Genomic DNA, 18,174 nt, shown 5'->3' on the forward strand with positions numbered 1-18,174 from the left:
GGCCGCATTTCGATGAAGGCGAAATGCTTGAGGCCCGTGTGATGTGCGACGCAAGTTCAAGAACACTAGATGGTCGAAATTTCCAGAGCCCTCCACTACGACGCCCCTCTTGATCACGTCGTGGTTTAGGGACTTAAAATCCAAATATTAGCATTATTTCCTTTCTTTTTTTTTCCACCCTTCACTGAATGAGCCCCGAAGTATTCTCCAGTCAAGAAAATTAGAACTAGCCATGAATGTTCCTAAGTTGCATAGAACTACTGCTCGCTGTTGTTCAAACGTTCTACATTAAATAAACAAAAAAAGTCACAGCTTTGCCGCAAAGGCGAAGCAATGAACGCGATAGAAACAAATAGGAAGATCACGCGCAGAATGGCAAGCAGATCGAAACGTGCCCCGCATTTCTCACGCACAAATAACGCACGAAACGTACTCACATGTACGGTTTAATAAGAATAAGCGTCTCAGTTGTTACTTCGCTGCGTCTGCAAAGCGCGCTCTTTTCGCAAACGCAGACTGTGCAACAATTGTAGTGACTTTTGTGCACCCGGTAACTACAACAGAATCGTTCCGGTGAAAGCCACAGGCCAGCCAAGACGTACGATCCTCCCCACCGCGAAATAAGGGCGCGCGAGCGAGCGTTCACCTTTTCCTCCTAGTGGGGGCAAAGTACGCGTGGGAGATGAGGCGCGCGCCGCCGCGCGCTCATTGCGCCATATTTCTGGTAATGCTGAAACACAATAGTTCCCCCCAAGATGCCCATACTTTGCCGTTCAACACGTGCTTCTCCGTGGCTCAGTGGTTAACACCTCGCATTCACGACTACAGGAGGTTCCAGGCTCGATTGCGTGCACCGGAGTCTTTTCCAGGATTATCTTTTTTCTTTCTTGGGTTTTTCTATATATAGATACGTATACATATACGGTGAGTGACGGCGACACCGGCGGCAAAATCCAGCCGAGAATGTCCATATAATTGCTATTTCAATTAAAAAAATAGTTTAGGAGGAGCCCATTACAGATGTGCGTGCGCGAAAAATGGGAAGAGATTGCGATTACAGACGCGTGCCGAGTTAGAAGCGGCCATACGCGTTTCTCATGAATTGCGCCATCGCCCGCAACCGACTGAGAAGTTTCAGCCAGCGAGTCTGTTGCTGCAGTATTACCTTGGCAGAAAGAGAAAAGGGCGAGGCCCTCGTTCGAGCGACGTGAAGGAAGAAGTCTTCTTGACGCCGGCGACGACAGCGAAGGGCTCGCGTGGCGGGAGCGCCCCGCCGGGGTCCGGCACGCCCGGCCGCTATCGCAGGTCCACCCGTATGTATACACGAGGCGTCGCCCCGCTGGCCGTTGCGCCGAGAGATGCGACGGCGGTGACTATCTCGTCCTTCGCGCATTCCCGCGCCGAGGGCGACGCTCGCTGTTCTTCGCCTTCAAGGCTGGGCGTTCTCCGGCAGGGAAGCTGCTTGCAATCGCGAGGGCCGGCCCGGCGCTCCGAAATTCGGCTCAAACTACGGCCACTCCTATAGCCCGCCGGCACGCTCTCTCTGCTTAACTATAATATCGTGAGCTGCACTATGCTGGCGTGGGCCAATCATGGAGTTATTGATTGATATGTGGGGTTTAACGTCCCAAAACCACCATATGATTATGAGAGACGCCGTAGTGGAGGGCTCCGAAAACTTCGACCACCTGGGGTTCTTTAACGTGCACCCAAATCTGAGCACACGGGCCTACAACATTTCCGCCTCCATCGGCCAATCATGGAGTGAAGTGAATGGGACTGTCATTAAGAGAACACGAACACTCGCGTTGTCGTGCTCTCTTTGGCCGTGTCTTACGCGTTGTCGCTACCTTCACACCGTGCTATACACCAAGTAGCCCAACGTTGCGGCCAGCCATGGGGAAGGGGGGTTCAAACTTACCACGTCGTTGTCGACGCAAAACAAGAAGTGAGTTGTCATATTACAAAGGTTCACGCTTATACACGACCTTCCAAACCTGGCAACTTATCGCGAAAAAAAAAAAGCCCTGGCATTTCCAGGATCGTTAAAGTATGCGGCAGAAGAGCAAAAGGAGATGTGTGGACACCTGAGTGCAATTGTGTGTCCAGCCGCGTGGACACAGAGTTTAGCGCACTCGAGCACGGACACACGAGTGCGCTAAAACGTGGGTCGACTGAACGAGGCGTCGCCATCGAAACGAAAACAAGCGCGAACGCAGGCCAATGGAAACGATCAACGGCACGCGATGCGATAGCCAACACCGTGACCATGCAAAGCACGAGAAAGGTGACTTTTTTAGAGCCGCGGGCCCCAAGACACTTGCGTATATACGGACGTGCTCGTGTACTCCCAGCCGCACCGACAGAAAACACAAAGGAACTCGTAAACTCGCGTGCGCGAGCAGCTTTGGGGCCCCAGCACTAAAGCTGTCTAAAGCAGCAGTCGGAGACATGCAGCCCGCGAGACAGTATTATGCAGCCCCCGGCCCAAAGTCAGAACACCACACCCTTTTTCCCATTGTCGCTTCCTATCTTATGAGGACGGCATGTCATTTTAGGCCTCAAATGTGGTTAGACATCGCTATATACCATGCGGCACTGTGCTCCCATCTTGATATTTAGCCGGATTTTAGTCAACACTGCCGAAAGAAACCACGGCGGCTGCACGCTCTCCTGCGGGGACGCTGCACAGGTGATGACTCCCCTCGGCGGCTCGGCCCGGGGCGTGGAGGCGGCGGCTGGCACCGTATACTTTCGCCGCCGCCGAAGAAGAAGAGCCACTTCCGGCCAGAGGCGGTGCATTTGCATGGGCACGCGCTCCGTGCAAGAAGAAGAAGCACGCCCCCGGCAAACCGGTCTCCCCGCCAGACCTCCGTGACCCAGTGGTGCCCCCTCCGCCCGGCGGAGGAGCCGCATCTCGTGCCGCGAAATCTCTCCCGGACGGACCCGGTCGCCCACCGCGCACAACACGTGCCGCATTTATTTACCATCCCTTACGAGGCCACGACATTCGCCAATGGGCAGCAGTGGAAGAAAGAAAAAAGAATAATAAATCGCGACTGCAGCATGCAAGCCTCGCACGCGGCTTGCCGATTTAATCCGGTTTTCATGTAATCGGCCCGGCCGCTCGCCCAGCGCGCGTCCGTCCCTCGAATGAGGATCGAGCGGCTCTAAATTAGCCCGCCGACGCATTGCTAGCCGAGACACGTTCGTTCGTACACCGCCGCTCGAGGAAATCTCAATGCCCCAATCCCGCGCAACGCACGAACGGATTGAAGCGCGCAAAGCCGGTCACCTATGCCAGTCCGACACACTCGCGCTCGTATAGGCCGTCCATTATTCACCGTTCTTCATTCGCTTTTTCCTCCCTCCTCCCCCCCCCCCCCCAGATGTGACATCGATTTCTATACGCTATAGCTTCGACTTCCCTCTTCTTATTTCTCTAGCTTTTTTTTTAATAATCCCTTCGCACCTTTCTGCGTGGTATACGTCTTCTAGTTCGCTAACCTACACACCGCACGCCGCGGAATAAATTCTTCGCGCCACATTTACGAACCGCGCGAGGAAGCAAGAAAGATAAATACCTTTAACACGAGACGGCGCACGTGCCTCCTTAGTGCATCACGCACTTCCGCCCCGATCACGAATAGTGAGTCTTGTATATTCGAATGTTTGGCGGCCTCACTCCTCGCATTCCTTCTTTCTGTTTAACCCTGCATTTGATTATCGCGGAGTTCGGCGTCGAACTACAAGACTTCCACAACGAAGCACAGTTTAATCACACACGAACAGTGTGTGCTGGAATGTGCCGGAATAGGTGTATATCCACAAGCGGTGGATTCACTGGTTCTGAAAGTGGTCGTTTGCGAATCGGGTCCATGCGGTTGCGTCTTAATACCGATGCTGTCCCACTGTTTGATACTTGACGACGAAGCGCGCACTTATCGCCTTTTGGCGCGACTTTGGCGCATTGAGCCTTCCCAGCGGCGTCGGGTACGGAGTTGTCCAAACCAACCCGCAAAGGGGGAGTCAGTCCTGCAGCCCTTTAATACGATTCACCTCTAAACTATACATCTGCCCCCCCCCCCTACTTTGGCCACAAATCCAAACAACCGTTCAGACACAAAAAAAAAGAAAAAAAAAACACTGGAGCCTGAAACGGAGAAAGGCAACGAGTTTGATTAGAGTTGCAAACACGTCGTATTTAACACCCAGGCAACACGGCCGCTCACACCCAAGCCCGAGCACTCTCGTCAACCGGGCTCACAGCGACCTGCCTTCGCTTCGAGGTGCCAGGGATCGACTCCTCAGCTATCACGATATCACGTTATTTTACCGAAATTCCCGCCTAACGTATCCCCCAACGCATAAATCTCTTCCCAGAAGTGACCAGGCTTTGCGGCGCAGACTCCAAACGGCCACAGTGACGACTCCTTTTCTTCTCTCTCTCTTTTTACACATGGCGAAACCTCACCTCATTGCAATTTATGTCCTAGCACCAGAGCCGACTTCCAGCACATATTTCTGAATTGTCCGAACAAACCCAAGCCCCCGTGGAAAGGGTCAGAACACCAGGAGCGATGGGAGGCTGCTCTGCGCAGCTCTCAACCGGGGTTACAGCTCTGGACAGTGAGCTGGGCCAGAAGGGTCGCCGAAGCACAGCAGTGGCCTACCACCTAGAGCGGCCCGAGGGCCCGTCGTCATCCCGCTTCCACTTTCCGTGCTACACCCCCCTCAAATGATTCCTTCGTGAATCAATAAAGTTGCTTACCTACCTATACCTTTAATTGCGGCCAGGACAACTGAAATACAAGGCAATCACAAGATAACGCAAAACTACACGAAAAATGCAAAAAAACAGCTAAATATTCGCAACACGTAATACGACTAGCACTCTCGTCAATGACTCAATCATCTCGAAAAGTGTAACGCAATTTCCAAATCAACGGTGCAATGTCTCAAGGTAACGCGCCTTCGGAACCTTCGCCAACGAGTTGGAGGGCTTATCAGATACAGTTATATATAGGCGCACCCATGCCCTCTCATCGAACACAAGGGCTAGTGGTTTAGGCCGGGACTCGGAACGTGTCCTGCACGGAGTCCCCCCGGATAGTCGCCGATGACTTATTCGAGCACTTGGGGGCTTTTTTTCATTTCTGAGGTAAAGGAACCGAACCGCAATATTGACTCGAAGGGATCGCTCAAAAGAATCCAAAACAATGTCGTCTCATCTCACTACCGTGAAACGAGGGCAATCTTCATGACCTCAAACCCTCCATGGCTGTCATCCCCCAAGCACGGAACATTCCCAGACGCGTTTTTTTTTCGACGGTAACAGTGTGCCGGTTCAATCCATGCTACACTAATTGCGGGTATCCCAAGGTCCACCACCTCAACAAGCAGCAGCCGCGCACAAGGCTAAGACTTCTTGTTACCGGATTCGTTATGTATGCGGAAGGAATTCGTTAAACGAGAAGATAATAAATACTGCGCACACGCCAGTTCACACACATACAAAATCATCCACAGCTAATCTCGCGGATTCACCCGTATGGTAATGCGCGGCAAAGTTACGTGGTTGGCACGGCACCTGGTCCGAGCTTGCAAGCGAAGAGGAGTGTCGTGTACGCTGGCTCAGACCTTGAGAATGACACGACGGAGCATCTTTTTCTACGCGGAGGCCCGCGCTCGACACGAATCGATAAGACCCGCTACCGGTGATCGAGGCTGGTCGCCCGTATATACGAGCGTGGCACACTGTAATGAAGCCAAGAGCCCGATTACCCGTCCAACAGGCGCCGCGGTGTCTCTCTGGCAAGAGGGCGAGAAAGTTGCGCCCCGCCGATCTAAACTTGTCGACGACTTCATCCGCGCACGCACACTCCTTTTTTCCTCATCACCGTCTGTACGAGGCATTAAGCGTTTTGGGTTTGGTCCAGCATTGTGGGATATAATAGACGAGTCCCTCGCAGGCCGTGATGCCCGTCGTTTCGATCGTCGTCGTATACACGCACAGCCAGTCGAGGTGGATCTTGTCCAAGTGCACAAAAGGGAGTGAGACAGCGGGGGACCACGGATCTTTGAGGTAGCGGCTAGATATATAACATCTGGAACACAGTGATCCAAGCTGTTCGATCGTCGTGTTCTGAACCCCATCCACGCCTGCGGCCCGCCAAGGGACTGGGTATCTTTCATATTTTTATTATAGGTTCTTCCGCGATCTCTCTCTCTCTGTGTCCCTCGACTGTCTTGGCGCTATGCCTTATTCTTCGAGAGATCGTCTTAATTTCTTCCGCCTCGTTCACGCAGCTACTTAGTAGCTGCGGCTCCAACTACAGTCGCGACGGCAAACTTAATGCGCTCGCTTCTTATCACCACCTATACTAATAGCCGTCATCAGGAAAGTGACTCGGCGGTGTAACGGGGGACCGAAGAACCGCGTTTTAGCTCAATGCACAAGTAACAGAAACAAGAGACGCGAGTCCCGTCCCGTCGAGCGGGTTAACGCACACGATGGCAAGCTCGCCTATACCAAGCTGGTTGACGGACAAGAAGGCTTCCGCGGCGTTGCGCAGACGTTTCCAGACCAAAGAAAGAAAAAACCGCGCGTGTGTAGTTAACCTCGTTTCCACCTGGCTACGACAACAGTCGCACGTGGTCTCCTCCCGCGAGGTGGCATCGCCTGAACGGGCTCCGGTGAAGCCCGACGAGGGCGTGTAGTATATAGAAGCGGCGGCCGAGGGCGAGACACCGTACACGTTCGCGGGCCTGTGTCGGGCGGGCCCGTGTTTTCTCAAAGGAAAGGCACGGACCCGGGCAGAGGCAACGCCAAGCGGGCTGGGTGGGGGTGCACGACCAAGCGACGCGCCCGCGCGCCAAGTGACGCGACTCGGGGCGCGCGAGGGACCTACATAAGATGCGTCAGGGAAAAAAAAAAGATGCTTTCGGCGCGCCGAACACACGCGTGACAAGGTATACCGTGGGAGGAACCGACACCGCCTCTATATAGAGGACCGAAAATGCGTCGCAGTGCGCGTAATGTATACTATTGCAAAACGTCGCATCCCTCGTGCGCCAATTTTACTCTCTCGCGCGGGGGAATCAGCTCTGCATATACGCTGCGATTGCACGGCAGGTATACACGAAACAACGAGCCGGCTTAAGGTCCCTTCAAACAAAACAAAGAAAAGTCTTAATCCAATCCACAAGAAGTCACAGGATCCCTCGTGCCACAGGTCCGAAACACACGGCCTGCGAACCTCTCGCTTGCGGCCCGCACATGGTACTCCGTCCTGGGACTCGCTTGGTGCATGGATTCCGTGCTGAACGGACGTGTCGACTGCGACATCCGCCGAGCAGTGCCCCGTCCTCGGATTATTCGACCACGTCTCAATCTTTTTCCTTGCTCAATAGTTACTTTTCACTACATCTCTTTTAATCCCTCCTCGTCCCAAATCCCTGTGAGCTAGTATTCTGCTGAGGTGTCGCACTTAGCTGCAGAAAATTGCTGAGCTTAATTTTCCATTCTTAACCGTGAAACAAAAACAGTACTTCGGAATCAGTGTCCATATTTTACTCATTTCGGAGATCGGTATCAACATCTTGTTGAATGGGAAACCTGGCCCCAAATCTTCTTCACAAGCGGCCCGTATGTGAGATATGATCATTGTTTTCTTTTCAGTGGCAGCGTTTGCTGACAATGTGTACAAACTAAATCATTGCACCCCCCCCCCTCCCTAGCTCTTACATTCTTCCCTGACTCGGCCCTTGCGGGACCAAATTCTGCGACTGCGGCGCGCCGGCTAAGGATCAGTTTGACAGCCCTGTTTTATGTATTCGCCGAAAACGACCCGAAGGCGAGAGGCGTCGTCTTTGTTTTCTCTCTATCGAAATATTACCAACATTATTATTATTATTATTATTATTATTATTATTATTATTATTATTATTATTATTATTATTATTATTTCTGATTAATCGCTGTTTGAAAGTTAACGCGGAAAAACTAAAACAAATTTGAGCCCACGGGCGGGCGCGCAGGCACGCACGCACGCGTAACAATGCGCAGCAATCTGAGCATTTCGTCCATGTCTAACATTTCCCCCTGAGCACATTCGACGCTCCACATTGCTCCTAATGGCAACAGCAAGTGCGTAGGCGTGACGTATCGACAACGTGTAGAGGCCAGTGCTCGCCGAAAAAAGGAAGGAAAGAGAGAGAGATAAAGCAAGAAAAAAAAGAGAGAGGGGGAGACAAAAAATTAAAAGCCATAACGCGGGCATGCGCCCACCACCACTCCCCGACTCGTCGTGTCGCGAAATGGTGCTTCCAAAGAATCTCGCACGAAGGTCGCCGCAATAAAATTCCATTAGCAAAACCGTTTCTTTTTCCTGTTACCGACGAGCGCGAACGAACGTGTGGCTCTGCCGGTCCCTTTATACACCGACGCGAATTCGGACTTCTAAATTCTGTCCCTGCACGACTGGTGACACTGGCTGTATACTTGTCGTGTCGCAAGACTCGTCGTTCCAGACTATACGAACACGGCTGCAAAAAGGGTTTCCGCGTAATTTTATTTGATCACCCGGGCGGGGACATTTAAAATTTAAACAGCAGACGATGCGGCGACCAACATTAAAAAAAAAAAAACTATGGGCTGGTGAAGCGTTAATTCGTTTGATAGAACAAAACGGGGTTCCATATTAATACAAAACTTATAGCTGCAGATTTCGTTTTATGGCTCATAACGGAGTTCATTTTCCTCTCTCTCCTGGCGTTTAGGCGTCTGAACGAACCTCAGCGACGGTAAGTCGAGATTACATAATAGATTTCGAAGAACTCTTCTCGCCCATCACCAAACCTCCATGTTAAACGTTTCTGTAGAGGTTGTAAACGCTTGGTGGACTGGCCTGCTTTCTTTTCTTTCTTTTTTGAAATACGCGGAGTTGCTTCAAGGAACATCTGTACTGGTTTCATCACCACTGCTATTTCGTTTTCTTTTATATTATGTTTACAAGTGAGAGCGGCGCGCAAACGCGCAACACGCTTAGACGTAAACGTTTTCTCACGAAGTAGCTGTTCGACAAGTCTGTTCGACCAACCAGTCTGTTCAACCAGTGATTCGACCAGTGATTCGACCAGTTATTCGACCAGTCTGCAAGTCTGCTTACCAAGAATCACAACAGTCCAGAGAAAAGGGCAGGTATGGGAAGATAGAAGATTGCGATGAAAAAAACAAAACAAAAATCAGGGGTTATGTGCTTGAGCCGGCGTTTCGATAAGCGTATCTTCTTCGACACTACAGAACTGATTTCCTGTATATGCTTCGTGCCCACTCCTCCATCCCAGTAGGGGAGAAGAAGACAGCTGCGTGTGGATACGGGGAGCGCCGTGACGAATCGTGCGAGTAAAAATGGGTGCTGCACGGGAGTCCTTATAACTATAGTGTTGTTTTCCTATCTAGTTTACGTGCTTCGTTGTAGACCTCGTTTGGGACGTCTTGCGGGTAATTTCAACTAATGTTTCTTTTAGGCTGCTTGAGCATCACCTCTCCGACGAAAATTCCTCGCTTGCAGTGTCGCAGGTGATGAACAGTGTAATCTAGGTATCGTTGGCTGTACCTCTTGGTTTCCTGTAAGCGTCGTCTTTTAATTTTCCTGCAGCACTAAATACTGTCGCCTCCAGGAAGTTAATTTCCTTGGAAGGATGGCGCATGGTAAATTGAATACCAGAGTGAAAACTTGTTAAAGACTTGTTAGAACTTAGAAACATGCACGAACTATCTAGATGACACTAAAGCAACGCCCACGGAGTTAATCGTTATAAAACGGAACAAACTTACAGGTCCATGACAGGCGAATACTGGACCACTCAGGCTTGACGGATAATGAAAGTCCCCGAAATGGCCCCGCTCACTTCGAATATACGAGCGCAGCAATGACCCAAAAGCCGCAAACAATTGTATGCGAACGTGTAGATAACTCAGACCCAACTCCCTGCAAGAGAACATCGACGGCGATGGGCCGACTCCGAAGACAAGCGCGAGCGGTATGCCACCCATCTTGGGTTAAAATGTGGCCGAACTGCAGATTTTCCTCGACTCGGCGCGATTTCGTGCGCACTCCTTTTTGCTCCCTGGGTGGATAGTGGCCGCGTGCCGGGAATATCAGCGAGCTTCCATTCAAGTCGTCTCGTGGAGCGCCCCCCCACGCCGCGAACACGAAACTCGCGCGCAAGCATATATATGCGCGCATCTGGTACCATTCCGCACATTTTACGTGCGCCGACTGCATGCAAGGCGTCGCTTAACCAACTCGGCACACCGCGCAAAACAGGATAAGCAGAAGAAGGGGAGGAAAACGGCGCGCGAGAGAGGCGCAAGACTGCTACGTCTCTTTCGCTGTCCAGGCGGTGCTAATAAGCGGGAGACCTCTGCAGATCCGGGGGGGAGTGCAGCGCGAAGGAAGAGCGGAAATTGTTTAGCGGGGGATGATTCCGCGTCGGCGCGCAGACAATGGCCGGGTGCGCCTTCTTCGTACACAGCCTGGCGTATATACTACACGGCCGGCCGGACGGCCAGGCATCGCCCCAGCAAAGCACGGGGCGCGGCTGACGCCCACGCAAACGCCGCCGTTTCCTGGCGCTCGCGTCGCACGCATGCGAACGGCCGCATCAATTACGCGCCCAAGTGCCCGCTGCTCGCAATTACGGCCGCCGCCGCCGTATATGTACTCGATTAGAGGCGCTATGCATGCTGGTATGGAAGGGAGGAGGAGGCGCCACGGGGCTCGTTGTTGGCGCAGCCCAGCCACTTTTTGGGCCGAGTAAATGGCTAGCCCTATAACGGCCCAAGAGCTGACAGGATTTTGGGTAAACAGCGACGGCGATTCGTTATACGAGCGAAGCAGCCCGAGCGGCGGTCGCGCCGCCACCGCTGATAACAATGATCAATCGATCAGACAAGCTGTTAGCGAGAGTATACCGGCAGGTCGACGACTATATAGTGGACTGCCTGCCTGTTAGGCGATGCGTTTTGTGAGAAGACACGGAGAATGAATACTAGCGAGTGTTGTTAGTCCCATCAATTGTGTATAGTTCGGGCCACATATATGAACGTTCAAAATGCAAGGCGATCAACTACAGAGGGCGGGAAAGGATAGAACGGATAACGAAAATTTCGGCAGTATACGCGTCTGATTCACACAACATCGACGACCACCAAGATTGTGCCACTTCGCGCAATCAATAAAACATGGTGTAACGCTTCAAACCTCAACCGGAAGCCACGAGGAGATTGTTGCGTACGGAAGAGGTCTCTGTTTTTGTTTTTGTTTTTTTAATTCGGAACATCCAGGGTTCTCAGCAACGTTCGTCGAACTCCCCGCTGAAATGTACCCTCTCATTACACATTCATTGAACAGCTCCTCTCCGTACACAGCGACGTAAATCGCACAACCCAGAGCGTTGCGCTTCACACAGCAAAGGCACAACGTCGCCCCTATAGGCCATTCATTCCATCAAGCGCGCTTTGTTCTTCGTATACGCATCTGGCTATAAGCTAGCCGCGGCGAAAATTTAAGCGCGGCGTAACCTACTTCCCAGTAATTTGCGGCGAAAAAGGGGGAGTTAGTGTCCGCCTACGGACAAACTAATACTCGCCCGCTGTAAAAGATGAAACAGGGAGTGCATCCCAAAGTGTTCCAAACAAAGCGCGCTTAATATAGCTTTGTTGTGCTGCTGCTGCTGCTGCTGCGAAAGTACGGTTACGGCGCAAATGAAGTTATTGCATGCAAATCACCTCGCGTTATTATAATACTATACGCACCGCGCCAGCGTTACCGCCGTCCACAATGCCCAGTCACCGTCACCTCAGCAGGAAGGAGATGAGGTGGGTCACGGGGCACGCACACCCAAGTTCGCACACCTTACACGCACCGCGGCGCAGCACACAGTTGATTCAGCGCATCACGAGAGCACACACACCGCTATACGTGCATTACTCGAGGGCGATTAAATACCGCTGACACGGAGGTCAAATCCGCGTAGGCTCCATAAGCCGGCGCTGGCGCGACGTGCGCGAACGTTAACCCTTCCGCGTCTGGACTCGCTCTCACCGCGGGTGAAAATATTTTTGTTACCGAGTGGCGCCAACGCGCGACACGCGAAAAAAAGGACGCACGCTCCTATATAGCTCGGCGCGTACTGAGACAGAAGAACCGAAACTGCATGCTTCAATGCTCCTATATAAAGCTAACTATGGCCAAAAAATGAACCACTTAATCTGATTTTAATCCGCGTTAGTTATTCTGAGATATCCAAAATTTAGCGTCTCTACAACAAGTATAGACCAAAACTCAAGGCGGACACTAAATGAACTCATACGATCACTTTAAACCGATAAATTATGCTAGCAGAGCTCGTTGCTGGGCGAACTGGTCTTACATGAATTACTGCAAAGTCACTATACATATGAAGTTTCCGTTGTTAATTTCGCCCCCATAATATCGTCATCCGAAGAGCAAACGTAAGGGAAAAAATTTCCTTTCTTTAATTTCGCGCCGAAACACACTTAACCCGCAGAGTGGGCTCATTGTCTTCAAAGAATTTACTTTTGTTTCGTATTTAAACCGCATGTTGGCTCAACATGAACCTGAGAAAAATTTGTCGTGATAGGTCGCGCTCTCCCTAAAAGCACAATCATTTTCAACAACAAACAAAAAATGTAGGCTCTGAGCAGGTGCCGTCGAAATACGTGACGTCACTCAACACTCCACAAATCTTCGCTCGTGTATATACAGAAACGTATACAGAGGACGCAGATAAACTGAAACGGAGAGGTGGTATACAAACGAAGCACCACGCGTATTCCTTACCTGTATGCGTCCGCTTGTGCGCCTTCAGGTGGGAGCTCTTGGTGTAGACCTTCTGGCAGCCCTCGAAGTCGCACTTGTGCACCTTGCGGCGCCGTAGCAAGTCCGAGTCCGCGGCGACCGGCACGGACGGCGGAGGAGGCCACAGGCGGGCGGACACCGCGCCGTTGCTCAGCGCCGGCGTCAGCGGCGCCGACGCAGGCTGCTGCTGCTGCAGCGCACTGCGATGCACAACGGGCAAAGTGAACGCTATACAGGCAACACACGCCATACTTTTGGAAAAACAATTGAAAAAGAAAGACAGCGAAAAATAACCATTATAGGCAAGTGCTGGGTTCCGTCGCAACACCTGCAGCCCCTCTTAATGCAACATCATGCGGTCCTTACCACAAAAAACATGTACGATAACCCTGCACTTAAAACAGCAACGGTGCAGGTACGACTGACTAAAAGTTTGGCGTTAGGATGAATAAAGGGGATCTGTAGTATATACGAAGACGTGGAATCGGCAATGAGTTATAGGTGAACCCACGGTACACTATACATGATGAGCGACTTAAGTGCGAAGGTAAAAAAGAAGCAGGATGTAGACCAGGCAGTAGGGGATTATGGGATCGGGACTAGAAATGCCAGAAGGGAGTTGGTATAATTCGCGGAACGCAATAATTTTTTTTTTGGACTCGCTCGCTGGATTTCGTGCCGACCGGTTGTGCGCCCGCGCGCTCCGCGCGCTCGCGACCTTCGGCGTCATCGTAGCTCTGGCCGACTGGGCTGGCCCTACGTCACCTCCTGTCGCCGACGGTCTTCGGTGACAGCGCAGCTCGGACCTACTGGACCTGCTCTACGCCATCTACAGACGCCGACAACATCTCTCGCAAGTGTACCCCGTCCTCGGACTCCAGTGACCGTGCTTCCATCTTTCCTGTCTCTCCTATCCCCTCAGTTTGTTGGTGCTTCTTCTTCCTCTTTTCTATACTATTACTTCTACTCTTTTTATCCCTCCTCACCCCCATCCCTTGTGAGCTCTGTGGCGGTGTCGCTCCTGAAGCAGACAATAACGGGGCTCACTTTTCTCTTCCTTTCTCTATCTTAAGAACCACTCGCAACGCAATAATTTACGGTTTCTGAATACCTTCTATAGCGAAGACGAGTGAACCGTGAGAGAACATGGATGAGCCCTAATGGCGAAAGTAAGAACGAAATAGACTTCAGACTGAGTGCACACCTCGGCATGGTGCAGTAGGTGGAAGTGCTTGGCAAGGTACGATGCAGTGACCATACAATGGCAGGGTGTCGAGTTCAATTGGACTCGAAGGAACGACAGAAACTGATACGCAAAAGGCCAAACAATAAGCTAGCAATGAGAGGAAAAGTACAATAATTCAAAATCTCGCTTCAGAACAGATACTCGGCTCTTATCGAGGTACCGGCCTTAGCATTGACGCAATAAATGAATGATAATCTGACGAGTACGAGTGAGGAATGTGCAATGAAAGCTGGAGGTACGGTATAGTTAAACAGGGCACTAGCAAGCTGTCCCAGCAGACGAAGAACTTCATTAAGAAACGTCAAAGCATGAACGCCTCAAACACAAAAGACAAAATAGAACTGGCAGAGCTTCCTAAGTTGATTAATAAGCGTAAGGTATCCGATGTAAGAAGGTATAACATCCATGGAGAGAATTGAACATGCTCTAAAGAACGGAGCAAGCGTCAAAGCGATAAAAAGGAAACTTGGGATATGGAAAACCCAGATGTATGCACTAAGGCACAAGGAAGGCAAAGTAATTACCAACATGGATATGATAGTTAAGGTAGTGGAGGAGTTTTAAAGAGACATGTACAGTAGTCGAGACCACCACGACCATAATGTAAAAACTAGCAGCAACCCAGATGCAGATGACACTCAAACAGTAATGACAGAAGTCGGTAAAGCCTTGGAGGGAATGCAAGGAGGCAAAGCTGCTGCTGGTGAGGATGAAGTAACATCAGATCTGCTGAAAGACAAAGGACAGATTGTGTTAGAAAGTCCAGCCACCATGTTTACGAAGTGTCTTCTGATGGGGAGGGTACCAGAATCTTGGAAGAATGCTAACATCATCTTAATCTATAAGAAGGGGGACGACAAGGATTTGAAGACTTACAGGCCGATCAGCTTGCTCTCTGTATATAGTATACAAGCTGTTTACACATGTAATTGCTAACAGAGTAAAGAAAACATTAGAATTCAATCAACCAAAGGATCAAGCAGGATTTCGAACAAGCTACTCAACAATCGACCACACTCACACTATCAATCAGGTGATCGAGAAATGCTCAGAATACACCCAACCACTATACATAGCATTCATAGATTACTAGAAGGCGTTTGATTCAGTAGAAATATCAGCCGTCATGCAGACACTGCGGAATGAGGGCGTCTACGAAGCATATATAAACATCCTGGAATAAATCTACAGAGGATCAACTGCCACCATAGCGCTCCATAAAGAAAGCGGCAAAAAGAAAGGTGCAAGACAAGGTGATATAATCTCGCCATCGCCATTTACTGCGTGCATACAGGAGGTTTTCATAGGTTTAGAAGGAGAAAAGTTAGGGATAAGAGTTAATGGAGAGTACCTTAGTAACCTGCGCTTCGCCGATGACATTGCATTGCTGAGTAACTCAGGGGACGAATTACAACTCATGATTACGGAGTTAGGCAAGGAGAGCAGAAAGGTGGGTCTTAAAATTAATCTGAAGAAAACGAAAGTAATGTACAACAACCTCGGAAAAGAGCAGCGCTTCGAGATAGGTAATTGTGCACTGATGATGTAAAAGACTACGTCTACTTAAGAAAGGTGATAGCCGCGCAGCCGAACCACGAGATTGAAGTGATTGAGAAGAATAAGAATGGGGTGAAGCACATTTTGCAATCACTCTCAAATTATGACAGGTAGATTGCCACTATCCCTCAAGAGGAAGGCATATAACAGCTGTATCTTGCCGGTACTTAGCTACGGAGCAGAAACCTGGAGACTTACAAAGAGGGTTCAGCTTACGTTGAGGACGACGCAGCGAGCGATGGAAATAAAAATGATAGCTGTAACCTTAAGAGACAAGAAGAGAGCATAGTGGGTCAGGGAACGAACCGGGGTTAAGGATATCATAGTTGAAATCAAGAAGAAGAAATGGACATGGGCCGGACACATATATAGCCCATAAGCAGGATAACCGCTGGTCTTTGTAACTGACTGGATTTCCAGAGAGGGCAAACGCACAAAGGGGAGACAGAAAGTTGGGTGGACCGATGAGAATAAAAGGTTCGCAGGTAACACCACGTGGCAGCAGAAAGCACAAGAGCGGGTTGATTGGCGGATCATGGGAGAGGCTTTTGTTTTGCAGTGGGCGTAGTCAGGCGATGATGATGATGATAGTATATATGTACTCGTAAAGTGGGGGATGCGTCGTACAACAAAATGTGAACTTTTTTCCCCCGTCGTGCAACAGTGTCCTTGGGCGGCCGCTGCAGGCGTCGGCTGTCGAAGGACACTTAGCAAAGTTATGTCGCCTGTCGTGCGCTCGTTTGACGAAGCGTCAGAATTCGAAAAAAAAAAGTTCTGCCTCTTACATATATTTGAATTCTTACCTCAAAACGGATATAGCGAGAGCCCGCAAAAGGCAACAAATTAAAGCCATGCGTTAGAAGATGTCATAGGTTTTGCGGTCGCTCGGTGTAACCAAAATATACAGTTCGTCACACTCATACACGTCACGGTATAATGCGCACAAGATCATGAGCCTAAACGCAAGTAATCCTTCGATATACAGGTCGTTTCGTCAGAAAGGCGTGTGAATGTAGTGTGCAATTCCCGCAATCGGTGCTCACTTGACCGTGAGACAATGCACTCGTACTAACTCCGAGAAAATGTCGCTAATATTTGCCGACAACTTTTTTTTTGCGTTATTTGCTGAAACTATTCACCAAATAAACGAGCTGTAAGTCGAGACAAATCCAAGCCGATACAGCTATACTGATTTGCATATGGCCTTAGCGAAATTCATCGTTCTGCTTATTCTTAAGCAAAACTGTGATTCGACCTAATTGGAACATATCCATCTGAAATGTTGAAATGTTCTCTTGTGTGTCCTTGTGTGCCTGCGCAAACATTTCAGATGGAAAGGTTATTCCTCTCGCTGCCAATGGTGTTCAGCCGAAGCCACACTATATAACGTCACGTGGCCATGTCAGCCAATCATGCCATACCACCCACGCGCAAGAAACCACAGCGAAGCGTTGGGGGAGCTGCTGGCCACGGAGGGGCTGAATTGGCTGAGTAACTCCATGGGCCCAAAGAGCGGCAGCCGCAAGAGGAGCACACGATTTCGGGTAACCCCAACGCCATTCAAGAACCTCCATCTACCCCGAGTTTATAAGCAGCACTGCTACTGATCCGTCTAAGAACTGCATACACACTGTAATCACTGCACCTGGTTGGCTTTCTACGACGAGATTCGCACAAGATGCTCGCAACGCATTCTTATAGTTGACGATCACCGGTAGTTGGATACAGTCTACATTCGGGCGAATTCGTAATCGGTTGAACATCGTGATGGGGGTTATAGCTAGCTCAGAGGACGAAAGACGCAAGGCAGGATGGAACACGGGGCTAGTTAGTCTATTCACCGATTGGTTTCGGTAAGCTGAACCTCGTAGCCGCCTGCGCGGCCGACACATGTGCGATGAAAGGGGTGGGCACAGTATCCAGCGCAGAGTCGGCACACGAGCAACAGTTCGCCTTCAAAGACTCGCCACTTTTATTTTCGTTCACCTCGCAACGGGCTTCTCAAACAAAAGCTCTGCCACCGCTCCAGCGCGCATGCCCACTGCTTTAGCTGGGTTACTCATCGCCTTTTTTGTTTTCTTCTCCCACCCGGTGCGCGTGGATGCACAACTGAAGGGGAAGGGGGAGACGGGACGACCACTGAAGCAAGCAGCGCAAATGGAGCCAGCATGGCCGAGCGCCCACCTAGGCAGCAGCGGACCGAAGCAGCGCCAAAGCAAGAAGAACAAGCGAAAGAACAAGCCGAAAAAGAAAGAAAACGGCGGAGGCGAAACGAGGCGCACCTGTCACTGCGATGGTTTCGCATAGTCAGCAGCGCCCGCCCCGCGCTCCACACTTCGAGCCACATTTTCACCCACGAATCGCGCCTCGCGGCGCCGCATCAGTTTCAGTGTCAGGCGCCGAGGCCCGCTTCTCTCTCCACCGTGGTGTAGCGGCACGTCACCAATAAACCACATGTCGTAGGAATGTAACAAGAGACCG

General features: G+C 50.6%; 1 protein-coding gene across 3 annotated transcripts in view; it reads right to left on the reverse strand.

Moving 5' to 3' along the window:
* LOC119170009 (Krueppel-like factor 3) overlaps positions 1-18,174 on the reverse strand; it is a 145,721-nt gene that overhangs the window by 12,967 nt on the left and 114,580 nt on the right. For all 3 annotated transcript variants that reach the window (XM_075881222.1, XM_037421023.2, XM_037421022.2), the window contains one exon: positions 12,873-13,090. In XM_075881222.1, coding sequence (XP_075737337.1) covers positions 12,873-13,090 — 218 coding nt within the window. The remainder of the gene's footprint in view (positions 1-12,872; positions 13,091-18,174) is intronic.

Source organism: Rhipicephalus microplus, chromosome 2 (assembly GCF_043290135.1).
Source record: "Rhipicephalus microplus isolate Deutch F79 chromosome 2, USDA_Rmic, whole genome shotgun sequence".
NCBI lineage: Eukaryota > Metazoa > Arthropoda > Arachnida > Ixodida > Ixodidae > Rhipicephalus > Rhipicephalus microplus.